This window comes from Carassius auratus, chromosome 15, assembly GCF_003368295.1.
Source record: "Carassius auratus strain Wakin chromosome 15, ASM336829v1, whole genome shotgun sequence".
Lineage (NCBI taxonomy): Eukaryota > Metazoa > Chordata > Actinopteri > Cypriniformes > Cyprinidae > Carassius > Carassius auratus.
The window spans coordinates 4,211,591-4,232,798 of record NC_039257.1 but is presented as its reverse complement, the minus strand read 5'-3'; the positions used below and the strand labels follow the sequence as shown (position 1 = coordinate 4,232,798).

Below are 21,208 nucleotides of genomic sequence, written 5' to 3'. Positions count from 1 at the left end.
AAGTGTGTATTAGGACGTAAGACTCTAATGACAGACAGACTGAAGGCTGATTTTTACTTCAGTGTCAGACCTATGCCGTAGCCAGTACGCCGTAGGCTATGCGTCAGTTTTAATTTATACTTTTGTGCCATTGTCATACATCGATGTGCAGTACACATGCAAACCACTAGTCTGCAGTGTCCACGTGCATGTTTCTGGTGTAACCTGCAGTACCACGACAAAAGCCGAAGAAGAAGCGGCTTGTCGGAGAAGCGGCAAATAAATATTAAATCATTAAATCATTATTTAAAACTACAAAAGGAGACAAAAACGGAACAGGAGAAGATTGGATTCCATCTCCACAAGGACTTGTACCACGGCAGATCAACATTGTTTGTCGTGGACAATTACTGTTGTATAATGCTATTTAGATAATAAATGATGACACTTTTTCTTTGCTTTGTTTTATTTTATATAAGAAGGTGTAACATTAAGATATATTAAAGTGCACATAAACACACACACAACTCAAGTACATACGGAGGGAGGGATTCTGGCAGACCAGTCACATTGCGTTTGGTCCGGGTAGAATTGATGGGCTGTTAGATTTCTGAAGAGGTGCACATCAAGCTACGTCGTAAGGGAGTGCATCTATGTGTAGGCCGACGCAGAAGTATAAATCAGCCTTAAGGCCTAGTCTTTTGAAATTTCTACTGAGAGTCAGCATAAGAATCTAGAGAGCATGACGAGAGAGGGAGAGACGGGGAGAAGCGGTCAAAAAAGCGGGAAGGGCTGCTGTGATGTCAGCGTTGAGCTGCTGGTGAAGGGGGTGGGGCGAAAGAGCGAGGTGGGCCACGCTGGTGTTTCTTGGTTACTGGGCTTGGCTAGAACATGCTAGAAACAAGACAATGAGCTCTGCTGGAGAAAATCCACAACCCTGTCTGGTGTGTTTTTCATGACTATGGGTAATCTTTGTTTTGTTTTGTGTGTGTATACACTGGAATTAACACCAGTGTGTAGTAACTAAACAGTAAGGCTAATATATATATAACTCTAGATGGAGCAAGGTTGACGGGTTGTTAACATAGCTGATGACATTCAGAGAGTTAAACCGGTTGGCACAATCTGATTGGTTCATGCTGCATATGCAGCCAATGTGCTTACAGCTTGACTGGCTAATATCACTTGAGATTCTTGTGGCGTGCTTTCAGAGTTTTTCTGAGACCCTACACCTTCCCCAGCTCCACCTGTATAGATCTGCTACCGGTCATTTTCTATTCTGTGCAGCAGCAGTATGTCTTAAATGAAGTCAGAAAAAGTATTGGTTTGTCTGTTGATCCCTTGTTCTGTGTCTCTGCAGAAATTATGCCATTTTGGAACTGATTGGATTTAACATGTTTAATAGTCTCACCGACTGTCATTCATCCTTCTATCACTCATTCTGTCTTCATTATCTTTACTGCTTTTTATGCTAAATTAGTCCAATTATTTATCAAAAAGTAATGAAGTGATGAAGTGATGTTTGCATTTTCTACTGATCAAGGTAGCAGCAGGGGCAGTTCACACAGAACCAATACCAATAGACTGCTTTTGCATAGTTTTTCTATGTAAACAACATGCACTAAATGTGGTTCTCAATCAGGGGCCCGGGGCCCAATAGAGGGGCTTCAGTGAACTTTCCAGATGCCTTAAAATATTAAAAAACAAAACATACAAGCTAAAACTAGCATTGAAATAAGCTATAACCTAAATCATGATGTTTCTTATTAATTCTCACTTTTAAAAACAGTTTTTTGTTTTTCTTTGAAAACCTGCATATATGAAGAAGCCTAGTTTAGTGTAATTTAATAATCTTTGGCTTGGAAAATTCATGTAAATTAATAAAATGTCAAGCGCTAAAATATTTAATTGGGTAAAAGTTGTACATAAAATACATATTTAAAAAAAATCTTAATCCTTGCATGTGTCATAGAACTGTCATGAATGTGTATCGAATTCTGACACAGAAAAGAAACATTTGTTGAATAGAAGTCATTTATTTTATTTTCTTTGCACACAAAAAGTTTTCTCCCAGCTTCATAACATTACGATTGAACCCCTGATGTCACAGGACCTATTTTAATGATGTCCTTACTAACTTTTTGAGCCTTGAACATGGTAGGGTAGGGTCAGAAAGCTCTCGGATTTCATAAAAAATATCTTAATTTGTGTTCTAAAGATGAACAAAGGTCTTATGGGTTTGAAACGGAATGAATTTGAGTAATTAATGTACATTTTCATCTTTGGGTATATCCCTTTAATTTAAAAGAAGTTCAATTTTAAATCTTGAAAACATATTTTGCGTTTTAAAAAAAAGTGTTGGTTCAGGTGACAGCAAGGCAGTGCGCTGATTCTGTTTGGTCAAAACAAAGTATGCCAATTCCAAGAGGTCCGCTGCTTTTTTGGATGACCGTTGCCTGATTTGCATAATTCCTTTAGTGAAAAAACAGCCGCAGACGTGTGCAAATAAACAATGTTATCGGCGAGTGAAATTTATTGTTAGTAAAATTTCCCTAGGGTTTTCCCTCTGCTGTAATAATAAGGACAGCTGCCTTTTTTGGACAGAGAGAGACAAGTCTTCTCCTCTTTCTGTTCATCCCAATGACTAGCAATGACTAGTTAAGCTCTCTCTCTGTCTCTCTCTCTTGCTGTTAACACATAGGAAGGAACTGGGAGGATTTTTAGGAAGTGCAATTTAAAGACTTCCTTTTTTCCCCTTCCTCCTGTGAAGACAGAAATGAGAGGTGCAGCACTTTGATAGATAATAATTCAAATGTGTTTTTTATTAAAGTCTGAGTAAACCGCTTAAGGGAGGATAAAGAGAACAGAATATGAGAGAGTGAAACTCTGCAGCTCCAGGGTGCCGCAATCAACTGCTTTTCCACAAGCTGGAAATGAAAGATTACTCATGAAGTACAGAACATCTGACGTTACAGGTTAGTCACGAGGGAATGGGGAGGCTTCTAGTCTCAGGATGGAGTCTGCAGTTTTTCAGTCTTCTCACACATTCATCAGACTGCATTAATGTGAGATACAGACCGTATTTTATTTGACACGACTAAAAACGAGGCTGTCAGAGAAAGAAATACAGTCTGTTTGAAGCGTCTTTCCTAACAAATTAAGACGGGCAACAAAAAAAAAAAGTTTTTTTATGCTGCCATAGTCTAGCTATTGAAGTAATATTTACAATAATATATTAAAAAAATGCCTAAATGATAAATTAATAATTAAATGAATAATACGTAATTAATTACTGTATAAAAAATTTGATTACATGATAATAAATGAAAAAATTTATTCCTTAGTTGTCTGGGCCAAAATGTGACAAAATAATATTATATAAAAAAAATTATAATTAATAACTGAATTAAGTAGACAAAATTTTAATACACATGATTTGTAAAAATTGAGTGTGATCTTGCCTCCTATGACCCACTAGATGTTACATGGACAAATCATTTAATTTACAGTATTTGTACAGTTAGTGTTTCTCTAGCTGTTCATTCTTGCTGTCTAAGGCGAATTGCCTGGCACGTGGCTTGTGTTGCAACATGGAATATAAAAGTCATATTTTCAGTAGACAAAATCCTCACACTCTAATCCTAAAATTGAGAAGAAAAAAAAACCGAATCAGATGTGGGGCAGAATTGAAAAATACAGCAGACGAGGTACCGCATGAACCCTTATACAGCAAACAAACAAACAAAAAAACGTGCTCACAAACACATCCACACAGACAGACAGACTGGCATGTAACAGAAAGACTGTTATGTGTTGGATATTGTGGGATTTTATTTCCCATTTCTTTTTGTGGAAGATAAACTGATGCTTGAATGCACATTCATTAATACTGAAACAGGGACATGTTGTTAGTAGATGGAGGGATCAGGGTTAATCTGTTCAGTCTGAGCTGACAGATGTTCACATGGATGTGTGTCATGGATATAGCTGATGGCTGCAGCTGTTTTCTATTTTAATATAATATAAAAATGTCTTTCATCTTCGTGTCACATGATCTTTCTAATATGCTGATTCGGTGCTCAAGAAATTATCGATGTTGAAAACAATTAATATTTTTTTGTGGACATGTTACGTTTGTTTTTTCTTTGATCAATAGAAAATTCAAAATAACAGCATAAATTAGAAAAATAAATGTTTTGTAACAATATAGATGTTTTCTGTCACACTTTTGATCAATTTAATGTTGCTAAATAAATGTATTAATGTCTTTTACAAACAAATAAATAATAGTGCTGTTAAACGATTAATCGCTATTAATCGCTTCCAAAATAAAAGTTTATTTTACGTAATATATGTGTGTACTGTGCATATTTATATAAATCCACACACATATATTGAAGAAAAATGACATATGTATCTATAAAATATTTATATTTAAATATAAATTAAATATAAATATAAAATTATATATACATGTATGTGTGTGCATTTATTAATATACACAGTATACATACGTATATTATGTAAACACAAATATATATATATATATATATATATATATATATATATATATATATATATATATATATATTTATATATATGGTTGTATTTACTGCTGCTTTTAAAAATGTAGTCGACCCCTGTCATGCACCTTTACGCAAGTTTCCCTTTGCTTATGTGAACAGACAGAGCTACAGCTGTATTCAGAGATTACCGTTCTTTCTCTCTCTCTCTTGTAGTCTGAGAGGCCTTTGTCTCTTCATCTGAATGCCTCTCACGATGGCTAAGCGGGAAAGCGGCAGCACCAGCCCGGTGGTGCGTCAAATAGACAAGCAGTTCCTGGTGTGCAGCATCTGTCTGGAGCACTACCACAATCCCAAAGTCCTGCCCTGCCTGCACACCTTCTGCGAGAGGTAAACTCATGTATGAATGAACAAATTATTTCAATCAAGCAATCTTAGCCTTAATGCTGCTTTCACAATATGCTAAGGACTCTGTGTTCACTGGTGTGGAAAGAATCCACTAAATGCGCCCAAAACGCTGTAAAATCACAGGAATCTGGTTGACTTGAAGATGATCCGGTGTGGGGAATGACTAACTAAAACACTAAATCAGCCTCATTTTTAGTAGCATGATAGTACCTTGACGTTTTTCAGTACAAAATACCTTTTCTGGCAAATAGCAGTGTACAATATCTTCTTATTTTTTTGTTAATGTTGTATTATAGCAGAGCAAACTAAGGTGATAATCAAACATTTTAATCCTGCCACTTTGAAAATTGTACAAAATAGTGTAATATATATATATTACATTTAAAATAGCTATATATATATATATATATATATATATATATATATATATATATATATATATATATATATATATATATATATATATATATATATATATATATATATTCAATTCAATAATAATAATTTCTGAATTAGCGAATCTGAATCAGCCTAGCCACATTGAAAATATGTCACAATAATGTCATATGTATTCATTTTAAAATAATAATAAAATAAAAGCCGTATTTATTTTTGAATTGCCTAAGTGCACAAACATTCTGCATTTGAAATTAATTATATATAATATTGAGTTAAAATAATAAGTAATATGTATATGAAATTACTGAGTATGATTACTGAGTGATATGTAACAAAATGTAAATATTTGTGACAGATGCCACTGCCTTCACCTCACAGTGATTGGCTGCCTTGCATTGTTTTTAGTCTTTTATTTCTATAATTTAAAAATTCAACACTCTCACCACTTGTTCTATTCCGTTGGTCTGCTGCTCTGCTCCTATTCGCTTGTTAAATCTGACGTCACCTAGCACTGCTTCCGTGTCCAAACGCTCTATCAGTTACCACGAGAAAACAACAAAAGGTGCTAATATAAACTCACAATGTGATAGAATACTAGCGAAAAAGTTATAATCTTAACCTTTAACTCCATACTGAAGTCCCTGATAGCCAGACAATGAAAATATAAATATAAAAAAAAATATATAAACTTTTTTTGTGTTTGGGATGCTGTGAGCACAAAGACTGTAGTATATACCGTAAGTTTGAAAGTGTTTAGCTTAAATTATTAATATGAATAAACAGTGCTCATAAACGGCTGCTGAGGTCGTATTCTCAAGTGAAATTAGTTGAGGCTTGGACCCGGAAACAGCGCTAAAAAACCCTATCCAGTTCCAACACGCCAGTGCACATGCACAGTTTGACCTAAATAGAAGCAAAGCAATGTCACAGATGCAGGATTTTGCTTTATTTTTTTGGCTATCATATGATGTCATGTTTCAAATCCACCCATTAAGGCAAAACCAGAGATGACCGTATTCCCTCTGCCGTCACTGAGCTGGAATGTGAGCCTCAGTTTTTTCCGCTTCTGTCAACAATTCATGTGTCCTCACATGAAAGATAATAGCTCTCATTTTTTTTTACTTTATATCTTCCTGTCAAAATATTTACGACTGTAATTTAATGAGACTGAACAATTGAACACAGACAGACCACAAGTCTCAGGATACGCCCAGTGCATTTAAAATCCATTTGACCTCGGAGGGAATCTTCACAGCTTGCTTGTAAATCATGCACTTGTTTTTGCACTCTTTTCATCACAGATGCCTCCAGAACTACATCCCCTCTCAGTCCCTGACCCTCTCCTGCCCGGTGTGCAGACAGACCTCCATCCTGCCTGAAAAGGGTGTTGCAGCACTGCAGAACAATTTCTTCATAACTAATCTGATGGAGGTGTTGCAGAGGGAGCAAGACTGCACCCGTCCCGAGGCCTCTAGTGGGCTGGAGTCAGCCGGTGCTGCTACATATGCCCCGCCCCTCTCCTGCCCTAACCACGAGGGCAAGGTATGCACACACACATCCTGACAGTGCAGTACCTACTACGAATGACATGTACATACTTCACTGCTGATAGGAAAAGTACACACTTTTGAACAAGTGGTAAGACTGTGTATTAGTATTGGGACATTTGCGAGTTTCAAGTCGGAGATATTATAAATTATTATAAATTATTTGTAGTTATGTGCATAGGAATAACCCTAGCAAATTCTCATTTACCAGCAGTGATATTTTATTATTATTTATAATATTATAGTATTTTATTAATATTTTGAATTAGTTCTGATTTTTATATTTTCAGGTTTCCTTTTAATTTTGAGTTTTAATAATCTTAGTACTTAAACCTTTTTGATTATTATTTTAAGCTACAAACACTTTTAATGTTCATGTTATTCATCTTATTTTTTAATTATTATTTTATTGATTTATTTTTTAAGTTTACTAAAACATTTTTTGTTTTAGTTTACAATATCAAAACTAGTAATTTATAGTGGAAATTTATTTTACGTTTTTTTATTTATTTATACAATACATTATACAATTACAATACAATTACAGTACATTGAACGAATACATTCAAATTCACAAAAACAACACAATCGAAGTTTTTGTGAATTTATTATAAAAAAAATAAATAAATTCTCAGCTTGTCACAGTGTGCAGCATTTGAATGAGTTTCTGTCGCCCTCTGCAGGTGATGGAGTTTTACTGCGAGTCTTGTGAAACAGCCATGTGTTTGGAATGCACAGAAGGAGAGCACAGAGAACACGTGACTGTCCCACTGCGGGATGTTCTGGAGCAACACAAAGCTGCACTGAAGAACCAGCTGGATGCTATTCGCAACAGGTTCATGCAGCCAAAAATAATACTAAGCTCACTGTTAAACTGAGCCAGTATTTAAAGCTCATATTTAACCCATTATTTATACTGTACACTGAATCATTCTTCTTCTTTTTTTGGGGGGGGGTTACTTTTTAATACTACTACTTTGGTTTCCCTTCTTTTTAACATTCTTATATGGTTACTGTTGTGTTTGCAAAGCTCAGCTGCCTGAGTCACATGAGTCACATTCTCCTTGGGAAGTTTGACTGAATGTTGCCGTCATTCTGCATCCGCAGGCTTCCTCAGTTGACTGCAGCTATAGAGCTGGTAGATGAGATCTCCAAGCAGCTCACAGACAGGAAGAATGAGGCAGTGACGGAGATCAGCAATACTTTCGAGGAACTGGAGAAAGCACTGCATCAGCGCAAGACTGCCCTCATCACTGACCTGGAGAACATCTGCGGTACCAAGCAGAAGGTGAAAACCTACTCCTTACATACAGTACATGTGTGTGTGTGTGTGTGTGTGTGTTTATATATATATATATATATATATATATATGTATATATATATATATATATATATATATGTATATATGTATGTATGTATAGTGAGAGAGAGAGCAATAGTATTTATTTTATAGCATTAATTCTTATTTTGAATTAGCTTGAATTAATTGTATATTTTCAGTTTTCTACTTACAATTATACTTAATATTTTAATATTACTACATATCAAATTTAATTATAATTTATATTATTTTTATTTTTAAATTTAATTTTGATTTTCGTGCATTGATTTTAATTTTATGTATTCAAATAATTATTTATTAACAAATTATTTATTATTTAAATATTGTGTAAAGAAATTGAAAATAGTTTTTAACATCTCTAATATCTAAAAATAAAAAACAAAAATGAACATTAATTTTGTTACATTAATTTCTATTTTATTGTATTATTTGATGTGCATATGATTACATCAAGCTGATTTTTTTTATTTATTAATAATTTGAATTAGCTTTTGTATTTTTTAGTTTTAATTCGAACTTTGATTTATGTTTTAATAAATTTGTTGTATGATTTTTTTGTAATATATATATATATATTTTTTTTTTTTTTTTTTCAGTTTCAGTTTGTTTTTGTTTTCAAGTTTTAGTTCCAGTAATTTTAGTAAATGTATTTTTTATTTTGTCTCAGTTAGGTGCCAAATTAACATTTATTTGTATGCAGAATCTTTTTTTGTTTAAAGCTCAGATATTTTATTACATTTATATTTTTTTTGTTTGTTTGTTTTGTTTTATTGAATTGAAGGGACATCTGTAATTATATCAAATGTTTATGTTGCTGCAGGTGCTGCAGGCACAGCTCACTGCACTACTTCAAGGGAAAGAAAACATCCAAAGCAGTTGTAGCTTCACCGAGCAGGCGTTGAACCATGGCAGCCCCACCGAGGTGCTCCTGGTGCAGAAGCAGATGGGGGAGCGGATGGGCGCCCTGACCCGCCACGCCTTCCCTGAGCAGCCCCATGAGAATGGCCACCTGGACTGTCAGGTGGAGACAGAGGGGCTGCGCCGCTCCATCCAGAACCTGGGAGTCCTGCTCACCACCAGCGCTGTGGGGCACACCAGTGTGGCCACTGGAGAGGGTCTCAGACATGCTGTTGTTGGACAAAATGCCACTGTTACAGTGACCACTAAGGTTGGTGATGATGTTTGAGTTCAGTTTGAAAACACACTGTGTAATTTACTGTACACACTGATATCAAAATTTGGCCTGATACAGATATGTAAATAATCTATAATAAATTAATAATTGCTTAGGTGAGGGTTAGGTTAGGGTTATATTTCTAGATTTAAAAAAAAAAAAGTAATGTTATTTTTTATTTTTATTTATTGAAATAATTGTTTATTGATTATTGACAAATTATTTATTATTAAAATGTTATGTAATAAAAAAAATACCGTATATGAAATTAAATAATAAAAATATTAATATCTGTAAAAAAGTATATATATATATATATATATATATATATATATATATATAAATGAAAATCATATATATATATATATATATTTTTTTTTTTTTCATTTAACTTATTTTATCATTAATTTTACATATGTTAAAATAATTATTTATTGGAAAAATAATTTTAAAAATAATAGTTTTTTTTATAAAAATAAATTATAATACACACACACACACAGTATATACATTTATTTATATATGATTATAAATAATTTTTAAGTTTTATTTTTTGTTTTATTGTCAGATATATTATTTAAGTTTAAATTGTAATTTTTTTGTAATACAAAAATACAAATTTCTAATATCTGCAATGTCAATTTGATCTATGAAAATCACCACTGTGCCCTTGAGCAAGATACATACCACTGGTCATTTCAGACGGACTATCCTTGTGATAAATGCTGTAGCTTGATTTAAGTTTGTAACAAAATCCTCCAACTGCTTCCCTAGGACAAAGACGGTGAGCTAGTAAAGACTGGAAATGCTGCACTGAGGGCTCAGATCAGCGGTCCAGATGGAACTGTCACCAAAACGGACATAACAGACAACAAGAATGGCACTTACGAGATCGGCTACACTCTCCGCTCAGAGGGCGAGTTCTCCTTCTCTGTCCTGCTCTACGGGCAGCCAGTGAGGGGCAGCCCCTTCCGCCTGAGGGCCGTCAAACCCTGCGACGCCCCGCAGTCACCCGATGACGTGAAGAGACGTGTGAAGTCTCCCGCCGGAGGTGGAGGGGGTGGAGGACATGTGCGCCAGAAGGCGGTGCGCAGACCTTCAAGCATGTACAGTACAACGAAGAAGAAGGAGAATCCCATTGAGGATGAACTCATCTACAGAGTGGGTGAGTCAAGAGTTGCATGCTTGGTGTTGGTTTTTTCTCAAACTCTACTTCAACAATTTCAATTTCAAATTTCATATTTTCAGATACATTTCAGATCGTGTATATATATATATATATATATATATATATATATATATATATATATATTAGATATATATATATATATATATATATATATATATATATATATATATATATAGTATAGTAAGATGAAAAGCTAATTTCTGCATTCTGATTTATTGTTGGCCTGCGTCACAATTTGTCAGTTGACGTCTTATTTGATGTGACAGGGACGAGGGGTCGAGAGCGGGGGGAGTTCTCCAACCTGCAGGGCATCTCTACCACCAGCAACGGGCGAATCGTGCTCGCTGACAGCAACAACCAGTGCATACAGGTAAGAATAACAGCCATTAACTGATGGATATATGAATAAATGTGTACCATTTGGCCAGAATCATTTTTATGCTGCATTCTGTGATCTTCCAGGTGTTTTCCAATGATGGTCAATTCAAACTGAAGTTCGGGGTCAGAGGTCGCTCCCCTGGCCAGCTCCAGCGCCCCACTGGCATTGCAGTGGATATGAATGGTGACATTATTGTAGCCGACTATGACAACAGGTGGCTCAGCATCTTCTCTCCAGACGGCAAGTTTAAGGTCAGTTACATTTCTTTCATAATTTTAATTAAATAAAAAATACGTATTTTATATTTATTTATATATATATATATATATATATATATATATATATATATATATATATATATATATATATATATATATATATATATATATATATATATATATATAAAATTACAATAATTTTATTTATGTATCAAAAAATTAAAACTTATAATAATAAATATTTAAGGAATCAGCTTTTAAACATTAAGAGCATTAAGACCAAAAACTTGTATTAAGTATATTTGAGACATTTCTAGACATTTCTAGACATATGTCATGGGGAAAAAAATTATAAAACTGTAATCAAAAAAATACGATTTGTAATTGCAATTATTAATATATAATATTAAAACTAGTACAAAACTCTTGTGGTCAACATTTAAAAATATATATTTAGTTCGAACTAACTTTTTCCAAACATCAGATAGCCTTTACTAATTTATGTTGCTTGTGTTACTCCAAGAATATTAGCCACATTGATCTGATTAATCTTGGTTTTCTGGCAGAATAAAATCGGTGCAGGGCGGCTGATGGGTCCTAAAGGAGTGGCCGTGGACAAGAATGGTCATATTATCACGGCAGACAACAAAGCCTGCTGCGTCTTCATTTTCCAATCCAACGGCAAGCTGGTGACCAAATTTGGTGCCAAAGGAACATTAGAGAGGCAACTTGCAGGTAATATATCCTTATCAGATTTAACTGATGGCCAGATCATGTTTTAATCAGATGTTCCTTTCTGTTTCTCTGCAGACAAAAGTACTGCAAATACACAGACAGAGCCAAAACAGAGTAAATCTGCCCCTGCCTTCAGTGAGCATTCAATTTGATTAATTTTTAGTTGATTTATTAGTTTAATTCTGTGCAGTTAGATTGAATTATTGATTATTGAATGAGGTTATCTAGAATGATATAAAAAGCCTTGTAGGATACTTGATTATCCACAGGAGAGGTTTTTATTTTGTTGGTATGTAGGTAGGGGTTGCATGAATCAAGTGTTCTCTGTGTTGCTGGATAGTTCCTTAGAAACGAAACAACATGTTGAGAATGTAATGGTCTCCCTCTCTCTGTCTTTCTCCTTCTATGGCCATAAGGTCCTCATTTTGTGGCCATAAACAACAAGAATGAAATTGTTGTGACAGACTTCCACAATCATTCTGTTAAGGTACGCTAAGCTTTTCTCTTTCGCTGTGTAAGTTATTCCACATGTCATAACTTGGACTATTTTGGATTTATGGCTTCCTGCAGGTTTACAATGCTGATGGCGAGTTCCTGTTTAAATTTGGCTCACACGGCGAGGGGAACGGCCAGTTCAACGCACCCACCGGTGTGGCTGTAGATGGCAATGGGAATATTATTGTTGCAGACTGGGGTAACAGTAGGATACAGGTAGGCTATTCGTTTTTGTCATGTTATTTTAAGTAATAAAAAAAATTATGTAGTGACTTTACAGTTTATAGACAATGACTTAAGTACTGTATTTACTCACGAGACATAATTCAAAATGTATGAATTGTATTGCTTTACATAACAAAAGATCAAAAATAATAGCAGGTGCAAAGTGTAATTACTCACAGAGACATATTTTTTCTATTCCAAAAAAATTTTTTTTTTAACATTTTATATATATATATATATATATATATATATATATATATATATATATATATATATATATATATATATATATAAATAAATATTTACTATAAAAAAATCTATTTAACTTTTTTAACTTTCAGCTATCTAGCTGTATTTTATTAATTTAAATGTATTTTTACATTATCTATCCACTTTTATCCACTTTTTTGAATCTATTCCACTTTTCTTAGTCATTTTTGCAATAACTTTTAACCACTTAAACTGATTTTATTTGATTATTTTGTATTAATTTTTTTTTTAATTTCTTATTATTATTTAATATATATATATAGAGAGAGAGAGAGAGAGAGAAACTCTTAAACTCTTTATTTAATTTTATTTTCTAATTAAATTATAGATTTTTTGTAAATGTAAAAAAAAAAACTATATATTTTTACTTTAAGCAAATAATTCAAGTTTTATAGTACATTAGAATTCACTTAATGGACATTCATTAAAAATGTTGATGCTAATTAATTACTAAAAAGTTTCTTTTGTTGTTTAGGTGTTTGACAGTTCTGGCTCTTTCCTGTCGTACATCAACACGACGGCGGATCCTCTGTACGGTCCGCAGGGTCTGGCTCTCACGTCTGATGGCCATGTGGCCGTGGCAGACTCCGGAAACCACTGCTTCAAAGTCTACCGATACCTGCAGTAAAAACTCACCGTGATGGAAGAGTTAATATACTGTAAGCTCCACAGTCTTCTTTGGCATTTCTTGTTTTCCTTTGCACAGGTCTCTGCACACAAATTTCCAGCCATCTAACTCATGCTGATGTCAGAAAACCCAGGGCTTCATGAAGGTTGCATCCCTATTTGAGCAATTTGCATTGATTTGTGTTAACAGTCCATTCCTAAATGAATGTATATCGAACCCAAGCAAGTAATAACACAGTCGCTGTGAATGTAACAGTGACCGAGGGCAGCTATCTGTGCTTTCACAAAAGTCTTTTTTTGAAAACCCTAAAAGCTGCTTGGAAAAAAAACCCTCCATTAAATTGCAGGGAACAAAATAGTGGTCAATAAATGTTTTCCGGGCAAATCATTAATGCAGCAGCTTAAGAATGACCTACGGATGGCGCTATCTCACATCAAACTGACCTTCGGTGCACTGACTTGCAGTACATGTGTACGCATTTGTATCATATGGTGTAAATCTGATCGCCATTGATTTGCTGTAATATGGCTTTAGAGATCCACTCTCTCTTAGTGCGCTGAAGCTCAATATTAAAGTAACCAGGCTGTCAATGTGCTTTAATAAAACTGCTTGTAGGTTCATCGTGCCTCTGATTTCAAAAGCTACGCCTATACGTCACATGGCCTTCTACATATCACTGACCACAACAGCACAATTGACATATCGCATGCATTTTATTCACGAAAAAAAAGGTAACAAAGCAAGTTTATTTATTTTGTAAACAATGGTTAATAATGTTATTTTTCAAAGTTTTGTTGTTTTGTTTATCTGCGGTTCAATGCCTTCAGTGGTTTTCACAAGGTGCGCAAAGCTAACGTGTTGTGAAGTACAGCTGGGATTTTTTTAATGCACATGATAGACACCTTGTCATTAAAGGGAATGCATATATGTCATATGAAGACGCCGAGAATATGAACATTAAAAAGGGAAAATGAAGTTACACAGACACTGTTGCATTTTTAAGTTGCCAAATTTATAAAAGAACAATTTGCAGGGTACTTGCCATAGTTAACCTTATTATTGAAGCATTTACTACTGTTTTTTAAATTATTTTTATTTAGTTTTATTCCTTGTTTTCTATGAATGTATTAAACAAATAAAAAATGAATAAATACTGCATTAGAAATGACAGTTTGATCATTCTGGCCCACAAAAGCAATGAATTCTGAATCAGGAGAGCATTTGTACTTTATATAGTGTCATGATTCTGGTTTTACAAACATGTGCAAAGTGAAAGCCACTTGTTTAAGCCACTAAATATAGTATTCTGTTGTAAAACTGTACAGTGTATAGCAACAATGGGACACGTGAAGCATCTGAAACAGTATTTAAACTGCATCTCTTGAAGTACCCCTAAAAATGAAGGTTGTGACATTGAAAAGGTAAAGGTCATCATGTCAGAGGTTTTTGACTATGTAACAGTGAACCACACATACAGTAAAAAACTGAACTGAAATGCTTCAGACTCTATAGTTTCCAATGTACCAAACAACTGTAACAGTCTCTTTATGTCAGTATGCACTAGAAATAAAAGCACATGATTTACCAAGCCATATTACCATGATGGAAGTGGTTATTTTCCGTTTTTGTCTTCTAAATGTCACAGCGTTTAATGTTGCTTTATAAATTCATTAAGAAGACAGCAGGCAGAGCGACTTGTGTATGCCTTGCATTTCTTTTCTTCTGGTATCTTCTCGATCATGTCATTGTTCAACACACCTGAAACTTCAGAAACAACAGAAGAATGTTTTACAAATCAAAAACAGCAATTTCCATTCCTTTGTCTTTTCAATAAATGATTTCAAGGCTTACTGTTGTGCTTCCTTATTGAGCTCTGATGTTACACCATCCTTCTCCAGGATCAGATAGTAAGCTCCGTTTCATCACAAGATAAGCACAGTATCTTCTGACGTGTGGCATCTTTCTGGACACCAGAATCCAACACTCCTTAAACACGAAAAGTGTTAATGTATTATTTATGCAGCAACCATTTACAATAAGTTTCTATGTTAACAGCATTAGTGTCTATCTATCTATCTATCTATCTATCTATCTGTCTTTTTAAATATATTTTCAAAAATATTCTAATATTCTAATTCAAGCTATGATCAAATTACTTCTATTATTTATTTTGTTTAAATTATTATACATTAAGTTTTTAACCGCTGGATGGCGTAATGTACCCGTCAAAATGAAGTATTTAAAATAGCAAAATAACAACCTGAAGAATATCAGTGACTGTCGTGTAGTACATAAAACTGTCATCGGTGCTTGAGCTGAGAATTTTGATCACAGACCATAGAAAATAACACATTTAAATTATAAATTAGTATACTGAGACTTGTCAACATATCTGTATGTTACACCTGAGTATAAGTCACATCAGTCCAAAAAAAAAAAAAAAAAATCACATTTATTTAGAACCAAGAACCAAGAGAAAAGATTACCGTCTACAGCCGCGAGAGGGCGCTCTACGCTGCTCAGTGTTAGACTACAGGAGCACAGAGCAGCATAGAGCGCCCTCTCGCGGCTGTAGACGGTAATCTTTTCTCTGGGTTCATGTCAAATTAATTTTGATAAATAAGTCGCACCTGACTATAAGTCGCAGGCAGGGTCGGCGCCACGAGGGGGCCCCAGGGGGCCTGCCCCGGCCACCTAGGTTACTGTGCCCCCTCACCTCTAGTCAGCACACCACCCTGATTCGGAGCACGATTTCAGCCGTTGAGACTCATGCTGTGTCTGAAATCGCTCACTCATTCACTAATCCATAGTGTATGGCAGTTTCACTATATCAGGAAGGAGTGAACAAATAAATAAGTTAACGGAATTGGACAGTAACGTATAGCCTACACTGCGAGTGAGACTTGGAGCTGTTGCAAAAACACTGCCATATGTAACCTACTTTTATATTACATGTACCTAATTTTAGAAAATAATAGTAGTGGACAAATTTAGGGAATGGAATAGTTCACTCAGAATTCGGACAGCACAACAAAATGACACCCCATATAGTGCACTATGTAGTGGATAGGAAGCAGTTACCCTGGCAGAAAATTTAGTGCTAGAAGTGCTACGCAGATCAAGATCGGGCAGCCGCAGAGCGGGACTAGGCTTGATCTTAACTAAATGGTCCATTCCCTTTTTGCTTAATCTAAAAATGCTTTATAATGCTCAATTTTTTACAAATTATTTCATAATATGAATAATGTGCAAGGATTATTCAATTCAATTTGATGACATTTTACTATAGCCATAAACGACATCTTTAAACTTGAAAGGGATTTTAAAAAATTAAAATAGTTCGACTAAAGATAGTCGTAATATGGGTTTAAATAGCCTGGTTTTATTTAGGCCTATTTTAATTTTTTTAAATGTCAAAAAAAAAAAAAAAAAAGACAAACAGCATTCATTTTGAGATAGGCCTATCATTCAATGTTCAGTTTCAGTTAACGCAACCTTTAATTAAATCGTTGCCACCCTAGGTTATTTTGTTGCTCAATCCTGCCAATATCATTCTGCAGAGGATACAGACCTTTTAACTGAGATGAAACTTGTATCTTCACCTGCCGAATGTGTGCGCAATCTCCGCAGCGAAGATGAATTCTGCATTCTTTGTGACACAGTTACAGCAATCACTAATAATACACCTGTTTCAGCAAAACGGAGGCGACAGGTAAACAAGAACCTGACTGAATATGTAGTTGAAGAAACAACTGGAGCCAACATCATTGATAAAGTTGAGCTATGCAGGCTGTACTTCAGTGCTTTGGATCAGTGGAGTAGCCACGTAAAAATAGATACAGAATTATTTTTTATAGTCTCAATAAAAAATATTTAATCAACTTGGATATTGTTGTTTACTTGGGGTTGATTTTAAAAATATTTATATTTTCTTTCACGCGTAAGTTCAAATATTTTAAATGACCCCTTGTTTCCATGGCGACGCGTCATGATTGTCACGTGACACACAGCAGCCACAATAACTAACAGATGTATTGCTATTCGTTTTATTTAGTTTTTCATTTTTTATTAAAATATATATGCAAACTTGCTTACCATGTCAACTATCTGATATTCCGATTCTTCTTTATAAATTATCTTGATCTATAACGAGATGAGCGCTGCAGTTCAGTCCTGTCAGCCGGATTTAACGTACAGCACTTGAATTCCCCAGTTTCTCCCGAAATACATGAAAGTAAGTGGCTGTTGAACTGGGCGAAGAATAGAGTAAACCTTATTGTTCTGCTATGTGTGTCTGATATATGAATAAAACACGTCTGCAAATTACATTTGATTAGATAGTTTTTGATGCTTCCAATGTATTGTTTTACTAGTGATTATCTATATTTAAATGTATGAAACCAAAATAAATATTATGTGGTTGAAAACATTGCATATAAATTGTGATATATGACAAGCTCTAAGCGCGTCCGTCTCTGGCTCAGTGACAGCCAACGCGCGTTTTGTATGTCCTGGCGCCGACCCTGGTCGCAGGACCAGCCAAACTATGAAAAAAAGTGTGACTTATAGTCCAGAAAATACGGTATTTGATTTTAGTTTCTCACTGAATCTCACTGATCTGTTGACATAAAATCAAACCATTTATTTAATCATGTATTGACTTGTTGCATAAATACTGATGAGCCAGTTTAACCACATTATGGCATTTATGTTTAAATTCAGCAGTAAAGAAAAACTGAAAACGAAGCAAAACGCCGAGAATATATATCAGATTCATGGAATAATTAAACTCTTCTATTACCTTTGCAAAATAAAGACTTTATAATGGTGGACTTCATATTGATCCATGTACCTCTGAGCCCTAAACATTCTGTGAAGAAGAAGAAAAAAACATTCAAATGTTAAAGGTTAATTCATTTGTGACCTATGTATTATGTGCAACCAGGGGCGTAAATTTTGTCTTGTGTTACTTTATGACTGTGGGTTGTTTTTCATGTCTGCGAGTTGAAGCAACTCCAATAAAGTGTACTTTGGCCCTCAGAACTCGATTTTTACCGGGAAACCCCTCGAAAGGTGGTTAGTTTTACAGTAGGTAGCAATTGGCAGGGATTTGTTGTAAATAAATAAAAAACCTGGCAACCCTTTCCATCAGGTAGGTAACGTTATTATTCCTAGCGAAAAATACATTGGCTTCATCTATAAAGAGAAAATAATAATTTAATCAGACCTTTAAGTGAATAAAATAGCCTTGAAAGCCTTGGAGTTCCAAAAACTTTGTTTTCTCTCACCGAACGTGTCACACAAGTTGTGTGTGCAATGCTGCAAACTAATTTTCAGTGGAAATTGCTAAACTTAAAGAAGGTCGATTTCTTGCTTAAAGTTGCTAGTTTTATGTTATTGTACAATGACATCATTGCATAATCACAACGCAAAATTGTCACAACATCAGTCAAGAAATATATATTTTGTATATGTTCATTTAGACTATTTGTAAAACAATAAGCATTATATTAAAATATAAATATCTGTATTTTTAAATACATTGAATTATTGAAAATAATTTTTTTTGAATGGTTACACGTTGTTTTTTTATTGTTGTTTTTTAATAGCTAGTAAACGAGTAATAGTACACATTCTCAACAATTAGCTTATGCTTTAAGCAGTGTATTAGTAGTTACTTAGAATGCTACACTCATGTTAATATAAAACAATTTTCTGTATTGGTTTTATAACTGCATTTTAAATTACGCATTGTGTTCTCGGGTTACAGGGTCACAATGGATAATGGATAATATCCTGGAAAATTAGTAATATCTTTTCCATTTTTCTTACGGTGTACTAACTGATCAACAATCACAGGTACAAGTGTAAATGAACAATAATTAAATTATTATTATTATATTGGACAGTTGCACAGCAGCTAACTCAATTCATGTGATATGTTCTACTAGGCATCTTTGGTTTCCTCTTTTGGTTAATTTGGATGGTCACTTATCAAAAGTTGCTAAAAGTTGTCAAATAATTTATAAAAATGTATAAATTTGTAGCTAGGTGCTTTTGGACGAAAATGTTGCTAGGGTAGTCTGAAAAGTTGCTAAATTTAGCAACAAGATTACTAAATTGGTGACACTGTGTGTGTGTAGCCTATGTGATGTAACAGAAGAAAGCACTGTGAGGTAAAGGAGAGGGAGACTCAAAATGTTTCTAAACTTAAAATGCATATTTACCACGTTTGTGTTGTTATACACAATTATTAAAGTAAAAAACATTGTTATTTACAATACACAGACTGTTTTTACTAATTTTAAACCCTCAGGTGGATGTTTTAGTTTTAGATAATAAGCAGTTATGGTATATCTGCAGTTAGATAACATGAGAAATACCTTAATAGTGATCATAACCAGAGTAAGTTTTTAGTCTTTCTGCAATCTTTCTCTCCCTTTTAGGAATTTGGAATGAGTTTCAGTGAAGACTGCCCATTAAAGAAATAAAAGAAAGAGTTTCCCTGAATGCAGCTGGTGTTTTACCTGTTTTTTTTTTTTTTTTTGTTTGTTTGTTTTTTTTTGCGTTATTTTTTTATTTTATTTTTTTGGTTAAATTCCATATTCACTGGTCTTTTTTAACATTGACTTATATTATCTTCTTACATAAATGTCATAAAATAATACTGGGACACGAGTAAAAATTTTTTTAAATTCAACATTTAAAAAAGTAAAACTTATAAACATTGAGTGTTTGACAATGTCTAAGTATAAAATGCAAAACATAAAATAAATAAATACGCTATTACAACCGATAAAACTCTTTACAGCAACTAAACTAGAGCTAAGTATATGTAGACTATATTTATTAAACAGCCACATGGGCATCTAGTGGTTAAACCATGGCATTACATAGGAATATTATTTTTCTGGCCACCAAATGTCTTTAATTTGCCTCTTTGCACTGGAATTTCAAATTTTTTTCTCTATTTTAACCCTAACTCCTACACTAATTGTAATATCAATAATAAGCATATTAGAAAAAATATTAATACTGTCTCTTCATCATTCCCCAGAATAAAATGAGATTACAAAAGGAAGAAAACGTAGAAATGCACATGATGTGTTAATAATCACTAGAAATTACTGAAAATGTGGTGAAACTGCTGTCTATCCTACTTAAACGCATTCAAACATATTGACAGCGCGGAGTTGTTTGGAACTACTGAGAGCTTAATGAACCTCGTGACCATGTGGCGGCAAGATCAAAGCGTGTCGCAACTGTTTCTCAACAGCTCTGTCTATAACAAAACAGAGGCAGGAAATGACATCTGGTGATAGATCGAAATAGCATGGTACTTTGAAACAGGCTACCTTCTAAAATGTGATGCTTACTGGAAGACAACTTCTTCTTAAGTCAAAGTTATTAAGTTTGGACTAAATTTGTTACCCAACTACTCTTATTTTTTATTTTATCCTTATTTTATATTTTATGTTTGATATTTATTTGTTATTTTGATGCTTAATGCTTATTCCTAAAATAACATACAATTTACAATATAATCAAATAATAAAAAAAAGTTCTGGAAATATCATGGAATACAGAGAGAAATACAGAGAGTTAGATTTAGACAAAAGTTCTTTTAAAAAATACATTTTTAACATTTGCTCTTCCTCACCATGAGATCACCTGAGACTGACGTTTCTTATGGCCT

At 34.0% G+C, this 21,208-nt stretch overlaps 1 protein-coding gene and 1 long non-coding RNA gene across 5 annotated transcripts in view; one reads left to right on the top strand and one right to left on the bottom strand.

Annotated features, from left to right (window-relative positions):
- The window catches only part of LOC113114792 (tripartite motif-containing protein 3-like), a 23,364-nt gene extending 8,255 nt beyond the window's left edge, over positions 1-15,109 (top strand). The window contains exons 1-14 of one of the 2 annotated variants that reach the window (XM_026281813.1): positions 2,755-2,954; positions 4,719-4,892; positions 6,611-6,851; positions 7,540-7,691; positions 7,964-8,144; positions 9,020-9,367; positions 10,148-10,538; positions 10,829-10,932; positions 11,025-11,192; positions 11,726-11,894; positions 11,970-12,029; positions 12,311-12,381; positions 12,465-12,605; positions 13,360-15,109. In XM_026281813.1, the coding sequence (XP_026137598.1) occupies positions 4,747-4,892; positions 6,611-6,851; positions 7,540-7,691; positions 7,964-8,144; positions 9,020-9,367; positions 10,148-10,538; positions 10,829-10,932; positions 11,025-11,192; positions 11,726-11,894; positions 11,970-12,029; positions 12,311-12,381; positions 12,465-12,605; positions 13,360-13,512 (2,325 nt within the window). In that variant the 5' untranslated portion in view covers positions 2,755-2,954; positions 4,719-4,746 and the 3' untranslated portion in view covers positions 13,513-15,109. Of the gene's footprint in view, positions 1-2,754; positions 2,955-4,718; positions 4,893-6,610; positions 6,852-7,539; positions 7,692-7,963; positions 8,145-9,019; positions 9,368-10,147; positions 10,539-10,828; positions 10,933-11,024; positions 11,193-11,725; positions 11,895-11,969; positions 12,030-12,310; positions 12,382-12,464; positions 12,606-13,359 lie in introns of those variants that run through there. The other variant, XM_026281812.1, reaches the window with a different exon arrangement.
- Positions 13,814-21,208, bottom strand: LOC113114793 (uncharacterized). Of its 3 annotated transcripts, XR_003293786.1 has the most exons (4): positions 21,173-21,208; positions 18,314-18,382; positions 16,143-16,337; positions 13,814-15,498 (listed from the first exon to the last, which is right to left on the bottom strand). It is a non-coding gene; the product is annotated as an uncharacterized LOC113114793 (long non-coding RNA). The 3 variants fall into 3 exon arrangements; XR_003293787.1 differs by lacking the exons at positions 18,314-18,382; positions 21,173-21,208 and adding an exon at positions 17,084-17,375; XR_003293788.1 differs by lacking the exons at positions 16,143-16,337; positions 21,173-21,208 and having other exon boundaries at positions 18,314-18,387.